At 30.5% G+C, this 14,447-nt stretch overlaps 3 protein-coding genes across 5 annotated transcripts in view; 2 read left to right on the forward strand and 1 right to left on the reverse strand.

Moving 5' to 3' along the window:
• Window positions 1–269: 269 nt before the first annotated feature.
• LOC123012351 lies at window positions 270–7,914 on the forward strand. The gene is given in 15 exon segments (XM_044410203.1): window positions 270–443; window positions 1,979–2,179; window positions 2,230–2,415; window positions 2,465–2,838; window positions 4,293–4,361; window positions 4,409–4,580; window positions 4,631–4,804; window positions 4,851–5,009; window positions 5,994–6,164; window positions 6,211–6,645; window positions 6,695–7,062; window positions 7,108–7,176; window positions 7,222–7,384; window positions 7,436–7,609; window positions 7,663–7,914. Coding segments are annotated over 15 exon segments (3,036 nt in total). The 5' UTR covers window positions 270–283; the 3' UTR covers window positions 7,824–7,914.
• Window positions 7,915–10,191: 2,277 nt separating this feature from the next.
• On the reverse strand, window positions 10,192–11,040 carry LOC123013183. Of its 2 annotated transcripts, none has more exons than XM_044411569.1 (2): window positions 10,934–11,040; window positions 10,192–10,888 (listed from the first exon to the last, which is right to left on the reverse strand). In XM_044411569.1, coding segments are annotated over exons 1-2 (570 nt in total). In that variant the 5' UTR covers window positions 10,935–11,040; the 3' UTR covers window positions 10,192–10,319. The 2 variants fall into 2 exon arrangements, with proteins under 2 accessions (XP_044267504.1, XP_044267505.1); XM_044411570.1 differs by having other exon boundaries at window positions 10,192–10,877; window positions 10,934–11,038.
• Window positions 11,041–11,909: 869 nt separating this feature from the next.
• The window catches only part of LOC123012714 (kelch-like protein diablo), a 6,682-nt gene continuing 4,144 nt past the window's right edge, over window positions 11,910–14,447 (forward strand). The window contains exons 1-2 of one of the 2 annotated variants that reach the window (XM_044410801.1): window positions 11,910–12,080; window positions 12,128–13,272. In XM_044410801.1, coding sequence (XP_044266736.1) covers window positions 12,203–13,272 — 1,070 coding nt within the window. In that variant the 5' untranslated portion in view covers window positions 11,910–12,080; window positions 12,128–12,202. The remainder of the gene's footprint in view (window positions 12,081–12,127; window positions 13,273–14,447) is intronic. The other variant, XM_044410802.1, reaches the window with a different exon arrangement.

The raw sequence follows: 14,447 nt of genomic DNA on the forward strand, positions 1-14,447 counted from the left end.
CCGAACTAAACCCTAATAAACCACAAGGAATTAACTTAAAATAGTTAAATGTTATTCTTCATAGTGACATACGGCTAAGAATATCAATTGTTTAACTTGTTAAATTTATAATTATATATTATATTTTCATAATTAGAAACTAATTTTCGACTTGCTGAATGAAAACATTAGCAAACATATTTGAACCAAAAGATATCAAAAGATAAATTATTGCTGCATCATTATTTAATATAAATGGAACTCGTAAATTGCCAGTGACTCGTCATATCTTGGTTGATGCACAATGACGATCATCACCGAAGTATTTTTTGTGTCAGTAATAACCGTTTTATTAATATTATGGTTTCGTTTAAAAAACAAAAATAAGGAATTTTATGACAAAATTCCTGGTCCGCCTCCTATTCCATTTTTTGGAAATATTCTTGAATTTACTTCGACAACAGGTTTGTATCATTTTAATATAATGGAAAATATTGATATTATAATAACTGAAGCGCTTTAGATATGATTAGATATCTCTGTCTGTGTATTAAAATTTTATTGATAACAATATTTTTGTTTCTCCAAAATTTTGAAAATTTTATTTCCTGAATTCCGTTACTGTCACTTATTATTATTAATGAAATTTTGACTAAAGAGTATTTTGGGTACCTATTTTTAAGTGTGCTACTTCATTCTTAATTTTTCAGGTATTAATAAGGAACCAATTGGCAAATTCTCACTTTTTTCTATGTCTGAAGGGAGGGCATCAGACTCAGAACTCATTTTAAAGAACCACTTTTTAACAATTTTTTTCAAAACAATAATTTGTTTATTATTTATTTCAACATAGCAACGGTCGGAGTTAATTGATTTGTTTATCATTTTTTTTAATAAAGTTGTGGAAATATATTTTCAATTTACGACGGAATTCGAAAAAAACTTTGCACCTACGTTATGAAAAGCTTGTTTAACTGTACGAGGACTGTCAATATACAGGGCGTTAAAAAAAGATTGTAAAATAATTATTAAAACTTTAGTTTGTTTTGGCCCATATTATTACCTCCTGAAATATTTTACACGATTTTTTAACACCCTGTATGTATTTTTATTACATTTACAATTAACTCAAAATCAATAGAGATTAGATTATTACAGTTCGTATTTTTTTCATGAAAGAAAAAATTGTTTCTCTCCTGAATTAGTTACATACAGGGTGCACAAAAGTTGTTTTATTTTATTTCTATTTAGTCATTTTTTTTCGAAAAAAACTGAATAAAACGTAATTAGTTGTAATAGTTTGATCGTAGCCTTTGTAAGAAAAAAGTTGTATAGGTTATTTAAGGTTGCCATTAAAAAAATAATAAATTTTGCAACTCGAAAAGTAATAGAAATTTTGAAAAATTTTATTTTCGAAAAATGACACTTATTTTTTTTTGTAAATTAATTAGTTTGTGTTAAAAAAATAGATACTTGAGGTTAGTTAGTTTCCAAATTTAATTTGCAATTTTAATCTCTATAATAAGTTGATGAGATTTAAAAAAATGTCCGAATTCTTATCCATAGTAAATCGAATAAATTTAAATTGTTTAAAATTTTGTGTTTTTTAAATATTTTTCCCATCAGTTAGCTTCATTTTCAATACATATTTGTTGTTTTCTGTAAACAGACTCTTGATGATTTATTTTTTATAAATTATAAATATACAGAGTGTTAAAAAAAAGATTGTAAAATACTTAAGGTCAAAACAAACAAAAAATCCGCAAAGTAACGGTTTTAGAAGCTTCTCTTTTTTGTTTCAAAAAACCAAAAATTTTTGATATCTCCGAAACCATTACTTTGCGGACCCAAGTTCATTAAGACTTTTTTGTTTGTTTTGGTCCATACTATTACCTCCTGAAATATTTTACATTTTTTTAACACCCTTTATAAAATCATAATTTCTGAAGTTAAAAAATAACAAATTGATTTCAAAATATTTATAATATGTTTTTTCCAGTTGTGTTGGACGTTATGATGAAACATATGAAAACCTACGGAGGCGTTGTCAAGTTTCACGGAGGTCCCGTAGACAAAACCTTATTAGTTTCTGATTATAATTTTCTTGAAAATGTCTTAAGTTCAACGAAAATTTTAAACAAAACCGAAGACTACAAATTCCTCCATTCCTGGTTGGGCACTGGTTTATTAACCAGTGATGGTGAAAAAAGTGCAATTTAGAGATGTGTAACATTTCACCAACATTTTTAGGCCCCAAATGGAAAAAACATCGAAGAATGTTAACACCAGCGTTCCATTTTTCAATTTTGGAGCAATTTATCGAAGTGTTTGAATCGGCCGGAAGCAAACTAGTCGAAAAATTAGAAAAAGTTGTAGAAACAGCCAGTGTTGATATTTACCCATTCGTGACACTTTGTACCCTTGATATTATTTGTGGTAAATTTTCACATTTCACAAATGGAATACAACTAAATTTTTTATCCAGAAACTGCAATGGGTATAAAAATTAACGCCCAAGATAATGGCGAGTCGGAATACGTCCAAAGTGTGAAACAAATGTGTAAAATCATAATTGAACGGTCATTTTCTCTTATGCAATTGAATAATTTAACATACCCGTTGACAAAAAACTTCTACACAGAGAAGAATGCCTTGAAAATTTTACACCAAAAAACCAACAGTGTCATAAATCAAAGACGAGAACAGTTAAAAAATCAATCGAAGATAATGAAGCAAGAAAATGACTTAGGTACCAAAACCAAAAAGGCATTTTTGGACTTACTTTTAGAAGCCACAGTGGATGGTAGGCCACTTACTGATGTAGAGATACGTGAAGAAGTTGATACATTTATGTTTGAGGTAATTACAAATTATATTTCATTTAAACCATAATTTTGTATCCCATAATCCAGATAATTCCAAAATAATCCCAAATAATTCCAAATACTCCCAAATAATTACAAATTTAAATAAAAGTAAAAACTGATGTGATATTTATTAAATAACAGGAAAAGTTGTTTAGAATTAACATCTAGGCCCCTATACCAAATTTCAAAATCATCGGCTAACTTTGATTTGTCATTTTTTTATGTTTACCTTTTATTTTTAACTGTTCTTTTATTACGAATTAAATAAATTTACATTTAGATTATTAGTAATAAATCACTTTTTGACGTATCTGTTAATAAAAAGCAAACATCTTTGAAAAAAAATAAAAAAACATAGTAGGCCGATGATTTTAAAATTTGGTATAGGGGCCAAACAATTCCAAAAAATTTTTCTTAATAACCTTTTGAAAAAAAAAATTTAATTTTTTATCTTCTACAAGAGTCGTTTCACCTATCCGGGGACACACTGTATAATATTAGGCAAAGAAAGTAAACACAATCAACGACATAAAATTAATTTGAAAACGTAACATAAGACCAATTCTCAGATAAATAATAAAAATGTAAATAAAAATAAATAATATTTAAAATTTGGAAAACAATATTAAGAACAAATACATATTGCAAAATGCATTCAAATCCTCGTACTTACTATTAATTATTATTATTTTGATTTGATCATGATTTAATTTAAAAAAATCTTTTGAACAAAACAAAATAGGACTGTTGATTATTTCGGGTGTGTCAAAAAGGTCGGTATAAGAATTATAACACTAAAAAGAAATAAAAATAATCGAATTTTTAATTATGTATTAAACAGTTCTTAAATGTGTAACATTCGCTTGAAGTCCATGAGAAGACGTGCTAAAAATACGACAGTAAAAATAATTTCATTTTGTAATTTATGAAACTGCCCCAGGTAAAATATTTACAAAATTTTGAAGCTCAACTATGAGAAAATTAATAGAATTATGTAATTTTTAGTTATTTTTAATGAATTACAAAATCGGATATATTTCCAAATACTTTGAAATAATTCCACAAACATCTATATAATTCCAAATTTAAATAAAAGTAAACTGATGTGATCTTTACAGTTTAAACTTGATCGAAAAGTTTTCTGATATTATTTTTAATATTTGCGTAAGTGCTTTACCATAATATGAATATAAATAAGTATAAGTTAGCCTTTGTAATTTCCAATAAATATATTTTACATTCATCTTTAATAATTATGTAGATTAACTTACCTATTACAAATATACACAACTTCACACAAAGTCTGAGGTTTTAATGCACATGACTACTTCTAGGGAATTCTAAAGAATTCCAAATAATCCCAAATAATTCCAAATAATCCCACCACTTGTACACTAATTATACAGCGGTTTACCCCCCGATTTGGACTAAAAAATAACATTTTAGGGACATGACACAACAGCTTCGGCAATAAGTTTTGCATTGTTCTGTTTAGCCACTCATCCCGAAGTTCAAGTACGTTATTTTCTTTTTATCGAATTTTTTTTTAGTTCAATTTCTAGGCCAAAGCTTTACAAGAACAAAAAGATTTATTTGGTGGTACTAAAAACCCCACACCCACATACACAGATTTACAAAGCATGAAATATTTGGAGCAAGTCATTAAAGAAACTCTTAGATTATATCCTTCAGTTCCATTTTATGGCAGAAAAACCAATGAACCTGTGGAATTCAGTAAAAATACTTTAGTAATGTTTACGATTTTTCTTCAATGAGTGTTATAGACAATGGAATTATTCCGAAAGATGTCACAATTACTGTGTTCACATACGGGATTCACCGAAATCCTGAGTATTTTAAGGATCCTGAGAAATTTGATCCCAGCCGGTTCGAAACCATCGATGGTAAACATCCATATTCTTTTATACCATTCAGTGCTGGACCCAGAAATTGCATTGGTAATTTGTAAAATAACACAATCTAAATTTGAAGTGTAAATTTTAGGACAAAAATTCGCAATGTTAGAAATGAAAAGTACTTTATCAAAAATTATAAGAAAATTCGAGTTGAGACCATCTATTCCAGAACATAAGCTACAACTGACCGCTGAAACAGTGCTAAAGTCTGTAAACGGCATCAAAATAAGCTTAAAATTGAGACAATAATGGTATTTTGAAAAGGTAAAAAAACTTATTTTTGAAGCTCTGAGAAAAATAAAATAAAACATTTAACTTTAAAAACTGTTTAATTGCATGAAACACCTTCCAATTTATCCAATTCCTTACCAATTTATAAAATTATATTTGAGTTTTTAACATAATTGCTTTTTTCCTGATTCAAAATATTTATAGTATGCATTTTATCCTATGCAAATGCGAAGCTAAATTGAAAAAAACTAATTCTTGGTGTTACCATTTTTGCCAATTTTCACATAATTAATTTTGCTTTGTTTCTTTTAATTTCGATGACTAAAAACAGAAAGATAAATAGATGGTGACGCCACAATGATAGCTATAATAAAATGAATCAGAACAAACAAAAAATATATTACATAATTTATGAAAAATTAGTATTCCTTTATTTGAAATTTTTAGTCTTTTCCTGAATTAAAAAAGTACCCCACATACACAATAACACAGAGTTTTTATCTCATTTTGAGTATTTGTAATGGATTGCAAAATTCAATTTTTTATGAAAAAAAGCATTATTTAAATTGCATGAAAAAAATACAGTAACATAAGTAGGTAATCTACAATACACCAAAAACAAATCAAAAAATTCTTCCGTACATTTTTGTTATAAAAAAATAAAATGGCCAAAAATAAAGGGTATTTTTAAACAAAATTTTCTAAATCAATATATATTGCTGCTAAGGCCATCAAAACGTTACAATAATTTTTTCAGAATTTTTAAATAACGATTTATTTTTTATTCAGTTTAACTCAAACCTCAAGGTCGATTACTCAGTCGTCTGTTGACTGTAAAAGTAGGTTACCAGACGGGGGAATGCCGCAATAATAATAATTATTTGCATGCTCCACTCCTATCAGACGCAGTATCCAACAAAAACGTCTTTGCATTTGATAAAATTTATCAGTAGTTATCTTTTTAAAGTGCAAGTGATTGTTTTTAAATGTAATATTTGAGTTGCCCACAAAATGGGGATTTTAACAGATGTTTTCCTCCCCTTCGGTGTAATTTTTTTGATATTTTGGTACTGGTATCGGGCACAAAAGAGCAAAAAATATTATCAGAACATTCCAACACCACCAACGGTTCCAATCCTGGGAAATGCTTTGGATTTTACAACCACAACAGGTGAGAATTTGTGTCACCAAAACTTGCTTAAAATTAAACTTTTTAGAATTACTGGGGACTTTAATGCGATACAAAAAGGACTATGGGGGCATAGTAAAGGTGCACATTGGCCCTCTGAGACAATTTTTGCTCGTGTCTGACTACAAAATGCTGGAATTTCTATTGAGTAGTTCCAAAATACTGGATAAATCCGAAGACTACAAATTTTTATGTAGTTGGTTGGGGACAGGTCTCCTGTTGGCAGATGGAGGTGATTATTTTTGAGAGAATCATCGATATTATCAATATTTTTCAGGACCAAAATGGAAAAAACATCGCAAAATCCTTACACCAGCATTTCATTTCCAAATCTTGGAGCAGTTTGTGGAAGTTTTTGATTCTTGCAGTAATATTTTAATAGAAAAATTGCACAAAAAAGTGGGCAAAAACAGTGTTGATGTCTATCCCTTAGTCACTTTATTCACACTTGATGTTATTTGTGGTAAGTTTTGCTCGTTTAAATTAATTTTCAATACCAATTTCTTGTAAAGAGAGTATCATGGGAATAAAAATTAATGCCCAAGACGATGTGGAGTCTGATTATGTGCAAAGTGTGAAGCACATGTGCAGAATAATAATAGAAAGGTCAATTTCACCGGTGCAAATGTWTGATTTTTTGTTCGTTTTCACAAGAAACTATTTTATACAAAGAAGGGCAGTTCGAATTCTGCATGATAAAGCTAATAGCGTGATTTCGACCCGATTGAAAGAATTACAAACCCGGTCAAAAAATGTCGAGGACAGCGAGGGAATGAGGAAGAAAAAACCATTTTTAGACCTGATTTTAGAAGCTAAAATTGATGGGAAACCCCTCAACCAAGATGACATAAGACAAGAAGTTGAGACTTTTATGTTTGCGGTTGGTATTCATTTGTGTGTTGTAAATTTTGAGTAGAGATTTTAGGGTCATGACACCACGGCTTCTGCTATTAGTTTTACGTTATATTGTTTGGCTAATTATCCTGAGGTCCAGGTATGGAAAAATAAATTTAAACTGTTTCAAACCGAAATTTTCCAGAAAACTGCATWTGAAGAACAAGAGACAATTTTTGGTGATTCTGAAGTGAGTTATGCCAAGCTTCAAAGCTTGAAATATTTGGAAATGGTGATAAAAGAAACATTAKGGTTGTACCCTTCAGTTCCCATAATTGGTAGACAATCTGGTGAAGATTTTCAATTTGGTAATTGAGAAAATTAATTACAAAATGTGCACATTGTTAATGAAATTTCAGAAAATTCATGGATACGTAAAAGAGAAACAATGTTACTTTTTCCATATGGTATACATCGGGACCCAAYATATTTCAAAGATCCTGAAATATTTGATCCTAGTAGATTTGAAAACTCAGATAATAAATTGCCCTATGCTTATATACCTTTCAGTMCTGGCCCGAGGAACTGTATTGGTAAATTAACACAAAGAGAATTAAATCAAATCAACATATTTGAAATATTTTAGGCCAAAAATTTGCTATGTTGGAAATGAAGTGTGTCCTGTCAAAAATAATAAGACAATTTGAGCTCCAACCAGCTGTTCCTCAACATAATTTAATGTTAGCTGCTGAGACTGTTTTAAAGTCTGCAAATGGTATTAAGATAGGTTTTAAACTAAGAAAGTGATAATTATTCATATTGTTCCCTGTTTATAAATAATTAATTCAAAATAAACTTTTATATAATTTGCAGTATTAATAAAATTGAAAAAACAACACAACTGTTTTATTTTTCACTCTTTTTATCAAGAATACAAATATTTGTGCAAGAAATTATTAAACTTAATACTTTAACACGTTAAGTATTTAATTTTTTGCGATTTTCATGAGTTTTCACTAAATGAGAAAGTACCTACTTTAAAAAAGGGCCTCATGTAGACTTAATTCATTTTAATACAAATAAACTTTGAAGGAATAAAAGTATTTTTTTCTTCGCTTTTGTACATTTCAGATCATAACACGATAGGAAATTTATTTCTAACATTATAACAGATAATCGTTTCAATAGTAAAGATTTAAAAAAAACTATTATTATTGTTCACTAATTGATTCATTAGCAACAAATTTAAAAAATAATAGTATACACTTAGCAATTTGCAGTTTGTCTTGTCATATAGTTGTAAAATAATAAAAAAACAAGCAAATTTATTCGAGCTAGCACAGGGCTGTACCCAAAAGGGGGGATTAGGGGGTTCAGTGTTGTTTAAGACTATAAGAGCCCAATATAAAAGAAATTTGGTCATGGGATATGTAATTTAATTTAATTTTTTAATTTTAGGTTACGACATGAATTTATTATTTCTACTGATGTAACAAAAACTAGATGTGCCCACTTAACTAGCAAAAAATAGATTTCCAGTTGATTAGTAGAAAAATTGTAAAAATTCAGTAATTCAAAAATTGAATTAAATTGATTTAGTTATATAAGATATTTGCAAATGAGATAGTATGAGGTTTCGAAGGAGGCGAAATGAATTTAAATAAATATAAATTTTTACAAAATCCGATAGTGTGAGTTTTTATTAATTATATAAAATAATCAGATGGTGTGAGGTTAGAAGGGGACGAGCGGCAAAGCCGCGGGCCCCTTTTATAGATTTTGACAAAATCTGATAGTGTGGGGCGAAGCCCTCAACAATTTCGGCATTTTTCGAATCAGATAGTACGAGTTCTACATGAAACATAAAACTCTTAGTTTTAAACTTTTAATCAAGGGCGTCCAAAACGGTAAAACAAATGTAATTTTTATGCTGTTTTTGGTCTGTAACATAAATTTTTAAACCGATTTTACTGAAAATCGGTAAATTGTATCGGAAAAACGCAAAAGACTTTATTTTATGAAAAACTATGAAATTTAGAATTTTGTTGCTGAAAGTGGCAAGAACTAGAGGCAAAATAGTTAGAGTACTTTCTACCCTAAACCCACGCAGTTTAGGAAGCCCCTAATAAAAAATTTCAGCATTTTATCTGTGTACTCGTTGTGTACCAAATTTTGAAATTTTTATCTAAAATGGTTTCGGAAATATTGGAAAAAACCTATTAAAAAACGCACCTTAGCATTTTTCGATATATGTTCATAGGAGACTTTTGTCTTAAAATTGAATATTCTATCTCCTAAATTTGTAACAATGAAAACGGAACATCCTGTATAGTTTTATAAGTATTAAAAATTTATTTTATTTTTTGTTACTTTTGTGAGTTAATTTGTATTTTTTATGTTTAATTTTAAATTATTTTGATTTGTTGTAATTTTTTCTTTAGCTATCACGATAAAAATTACAAAAACCGAAAATGAGGTTAGTTGCCTAACATTTTTATGTCACTCGAATGACAAATCGTCCAAAATTCCGTGTCCGCCAGTGTACAGTTGCGGAATTAAAATTTCGGACAGTATTTTTCACTTTAAAAAGCTCACTGTAAACTACCTTTTACTGTCATCATGACTGACATTTATCAAATAAATATATTTTTTTGTTGTTGAAATTGTTAATTAAATGTCTTAGGAAAATTAATTGAACTAACTGTAATTAAATCATCGCTTTGATTTGCTGCCTACCCGCTATAATACCACAAATCACTATTTTTGAAAGCAAATAAGTCAAAACAACATTAACATGACAAGAGTAAAAAATGAGGTTATTAATGTAAAGGTTGTTTTAGAGTTTACTTTATGAAAATGACAATCCTGTCCGAAATTTTAATTCCGCAACTGTACAACATAATTTTAAAAATTGATACTCCATTATAAAAACAAAAATTTACCGGATTTTTAAAATTCAGAATGTCAGTTATAGTTTTTATGAGAATAAGAAAATTATCAATGTTACAACTTAAATAAACTGCGTTTGCACGCGTGTACTGTTGGTTGCATAAAACTTAAATTTTTTGTTTGAAAAATTACCACTTCAACAAAAGCGTAATGCTTACCTCAGCACTAGTTGTTTTTTACATTCATTTTTACACTCACATTTGGGATAAAAAAAACAAAAAATATCTAAATTGTAGTTGTAATTATTATTAGTAAACAAAAAAAAAGAATAATTCTTTAAAATAAATAAAAATAATCTTCTTTTTTAAACAAGTTCATTATAACAAAAAGTATGCCCTCTATTACCCTCAAAAATTAGTAACCAGCCTTTTTGAGGACGTGCAGGGCATAAACAACGAGCTCATCCTCTTGAACAGTCTGTAACAAACGACACCATTCTTTCGAAGTCTTGTTCATCCACTTTCTGAATTCGGGTGTATTCTTCTTTAATCCAGCTTGACGTACAAGACATTCTTTGAGATTACTTTGTATTTTATTTTCGATCAAATCTATAATTTTTTGATCAGGAATAACACAAAGTTTGACGTATTCCTGAAGTTCCTCTGATCCCACTAAATCATACAACCTTCTTAATTCACCCTTAAATGCGAAATCAAGCCTCTTTAAATCTTCAAGGCACAGAATTTTTGCCTTTTCTCGCCTCAAAGCCATTTCATGAAGACAACTTTTCAATGTGACTTCAAATTTTCTCACAAGTCTTTTCTGTTTCGATGAACAAGTTGAAGTTTTTACGCGATTGGAATAGTGTTCGTCGGGAAGACAATCAAAAAAGTATTCTGGGTCATCATCCATATTGTCTTTCAAACACTTCTCGAGCAGTAAGTCGTAAAAGTTTTGGCGTTTCAAATCTCCCTTTGTGTTCACTAGAAAATCACGAATACCATCACAACGAATCAGGTGCCACTTACTTGTTTCGACCCAAAAATTGTTAATTCAAAATCAAATTGAACAACCTAACCTAATTAACAAAAAAGAGGAGGGAAAGTTGACAAGTTTAAAAGTGCAAAACCAAAATCCCTAGTTAGTGACAAACTGCTAGCACACCGGGTAATTTAAATCAAAAACTGCATTATCTTGATTTTTAGAATTAAATAAGAATTAATTTGCTTGCTTACAAATCAGATAAATTGAATACATTCAATAAAAATTTGTTAAATCAAAAATTTTCTCTACAAAACAGGAATCTTTGTCTGTTACTGCTAAGATAGTAACAGTTATATTTATTTTTTAATTTTTACTACTTAAAAGGTTTTTTTTAACCACACATAATTTTTTTCCAATTGTTAAAAGTTACAGCTTTTTTGGTCCTTGTTTTTTGTATTACATTTTGTTTATTAAATTTAAACAATTAATGATATTAAATGTTGATTTAATATACATCTAAAACGGACTAATTTTTAGAGAACTAGACAAAATTATTTTAAATTTTTATAAATTATTAAATAAAGTCGCGGCCAATTCATAGTAGCCATTTTAAAGTTGGCAGTCCCCAGCCCACCACCTCTAGTGTCTGAGTTGTGCCTATGTTGGTAGCTGAAGTAACTAATCCGACTTTTTCAGAATTGTCATTCTTGATAGATCTGTCACTAAAAAAACAAATCACAACGAATCTGGTGCCACTTACGTTTAAAAGTGCAAAAAAAACAAAATCCCTAAGTCTAACTAACTGATTTTTACATTATCTTGATTCTTTAGAATTAAATAAGAATCAATTTGTTTGCTTATAAATAAGATAAATTAAATATATTGCAATAAAGTAGAAAATCTTTTTTTAAACACACATCATATTTTATCAAATTGTTGACAGAAATATTTTAAATTTATAAATAATTAAATACAGCGGAAATAATTTTGAGTCGGTTGGCTACACTGCTTTTGGCTCAAGTGTCAAATTTCTGTTGACATTTTATTAACGTCAATCAGTTTGTGTATTTTGTGAAAATCCTCGAAATCGATGGGTTTTCCACCCGCAATGTGGTAAAATTTCTCCAGTGGTAGTTTCTAGACTCCCCGCAAGTTTAGTTTTCGCCCCTCGTGTGTGAAAAAGGACCGAAGGTAAACCCCATCATGTGATTGTCCGTTGATTTTGCAATTTTTCGTAGATAGACTCCGTGTGGGGTTGGGCGTCTCCGCCCTTGCGCCTCCAACTGGCCTCCCACATTCGAGGCACCTGCAGAATGGGGGAGATGGCAGTTGGAGACCGCCCCCCGTCTCCAGCACGACTCTCCCACACTTCGGACAAGCACCCCAAGAACACCCTCTCGGAGCTGAACGTGTTGCGCCGCCACCGGGAGCTCTGCGACGTGGTCCTCAACGTCGGCACGCGGAAAATCTTCGCGCATCGCGTCATCCTCAGCGCCTGCAGCCCCTATTTCCGGGCCATGTTCACCGGCGAGTTGGCGGAGTCCCGCCAAACGGAGGTCACAATCCGGGACATTGACGAGATTGCCATGGACCTACTCATTGACTTTTGCTACACCTCGCACATCATCGTCGAAGAGTCCAACGTGCAAATGCTACTCCCAGCAGCTTGTCTCTTGCAACTGACTGAAATCCAGGACATCTGCTGCGAATTCCTGAAACGTCAATTAGACCCCACGAATTGTCTCGGGATTCGGGCCTTCGCCGACACGCATTCCTGTCGCGAGTTGCTCCGCATCGCCGATAAATTCACCCAACACAACTTCCAAGAAGTGATGGAAAGTGAGGAGTTTTTGCTACTACCAGTCGGACAATTAGTCGATATTATCTCAAGTGACGAGTTAAATGTGCGCACCGAGGAGCAAGTCTTCAATGCGGTCATGTCCTGGGTGAAGTACAACGTCACCGAGAGACGCCAACACCTCCACCAGGTGTTACAACATGTCAGATTGCCGTTACTCAGTCCTAAGTTTTTAGTCGGTACTGTCGGGTCCGATTTACTGGTTCGGTCCGATGAATCGTGTCGGGATCTCGTTGACGAGGCTAAGAATTATCTTTTGTTGCCCCAAGAACGGCCCCTAATGCAGGGGCCTAGAACCAGACCGAGGAAGCCGACAAGACGTGGAGAGGTTCTATTTGCGGTTGGGGGATGGTGTAGTGGAGATGCTATCGCCTCTGTGGAGAAGTTTGACCCACAGACGATGGAATGGAAGATGGTGGCGCCGATGAGTAAGAGGAGGTGTGGAGTTGGAGTTGCCGTTTTGAACGATTTGTTGTATGCGGTTGGAGGGCATGATGGCCAGAGCTATCTTAACAGTATTGAAAGGTTTGTTTCATTTATTTAACAATTAAATTAATAAAAGAGAAAATAGTACAGAGAAATCTAAAAATTATTTCGATCAAGCAAGCGTGTGGTAAAATGTCGGAATGACAAATGAGAAATGTCAAAATTATTTTTGTGATATACGATTTGCATTATGAATAAATACCAACAATGTTTAAGATGTTTTAAAGAGGTTTCATAAAATAATTCAACTTGCTTAAGTCAATATTTTAATTATTATAAAATAATTTTTTGACATTTAATTAACATATGAACTGTCATGCGACATACGTCCTAGTTGATTTTGATTGCATTGTAAAGTCTATTTTTTTTAATGCAAATGCCAAATAGTCAACTAAAAAACGACTAAAAAATAATGTTTACATTCAATAATTCTAAAAAAATTTTTGTACTTTTTAAGATTTGTAGTCCAAAAAATATAATCTTTACTTGTCGAAATAACACATGTTTGACTATCTGGAACTTTTCTAATAAAAGATTTTTTTAATTCGTTTTCAAAAAATAATTTAAAAAAATTAAGATGTCTTTTGAGAATATTTTTTTTTGTTTTGAGCTGAGCGATTTATTTCTAAATAGCAACATTAAAAAATGATGAAAATTAAATAAAATYCCGACAGTTGTAATCAATAAATCATAGCCTTTGGAAAAAAGGTTTTTTTGGAAATGTGTGAAAAAAACTCAAATTTTGTCTTTTCAGTTTTTTTATTTCTTCGGTTTTCTCAGTGTTAGACATTGTTTTTAAATTGGTGAATATTTTTTTTCTAAAACGACTAAATTATGAAAAAAATWATGTTCAGAAATTTTGAAATTWMAGTAGTGGACAGTATTTCCAGTAGTGTTTACATTCATTAATTCTAAAAAAAATTTGACAGACTATTTTTTGTACTTTTTAAGATTTGTAGTCCAAAAAATAAATAACACAGGTTTGACTGCCTGGAACTTTTCTAATAAAAGGTTTTTTTTTAATTTGTTTTCAAAAAATAATTAAAAAAAATTAAGATGTCTTTTGAGAATATTTTTTTTGTTTTGAGCTGAGCGATTTATTTCTAAATAGCAACATTAAAAAAATGATGAAAATTAAATAAAATGCCGACAGTTGTAATCAATAAATCATAGCCTTTGGAAAAAAGGTTTTTTTGGAAATGTGTGAAAAAAAC

This window comes from Tribolium madens, unplaced genomic scaffold, assembly GCF_015345945.1.
Source record: "Tribolium madens isolate multiple individuals breed KSU strain unplaced genomic scaffold, Tmad_KSU_1.1 Scaffold_96;HRSCAF=242;Tcas5.2_LG5, whole genome shotgun sequence".
In the NCBI taxonomy this organism is placed as follows: domain Eukaryota; kingdom Metazoa; phylum Arthropoda; class Insecta; order Coleoptera; family Tenebrionidae; genus Tribolium; species Tribolium madens.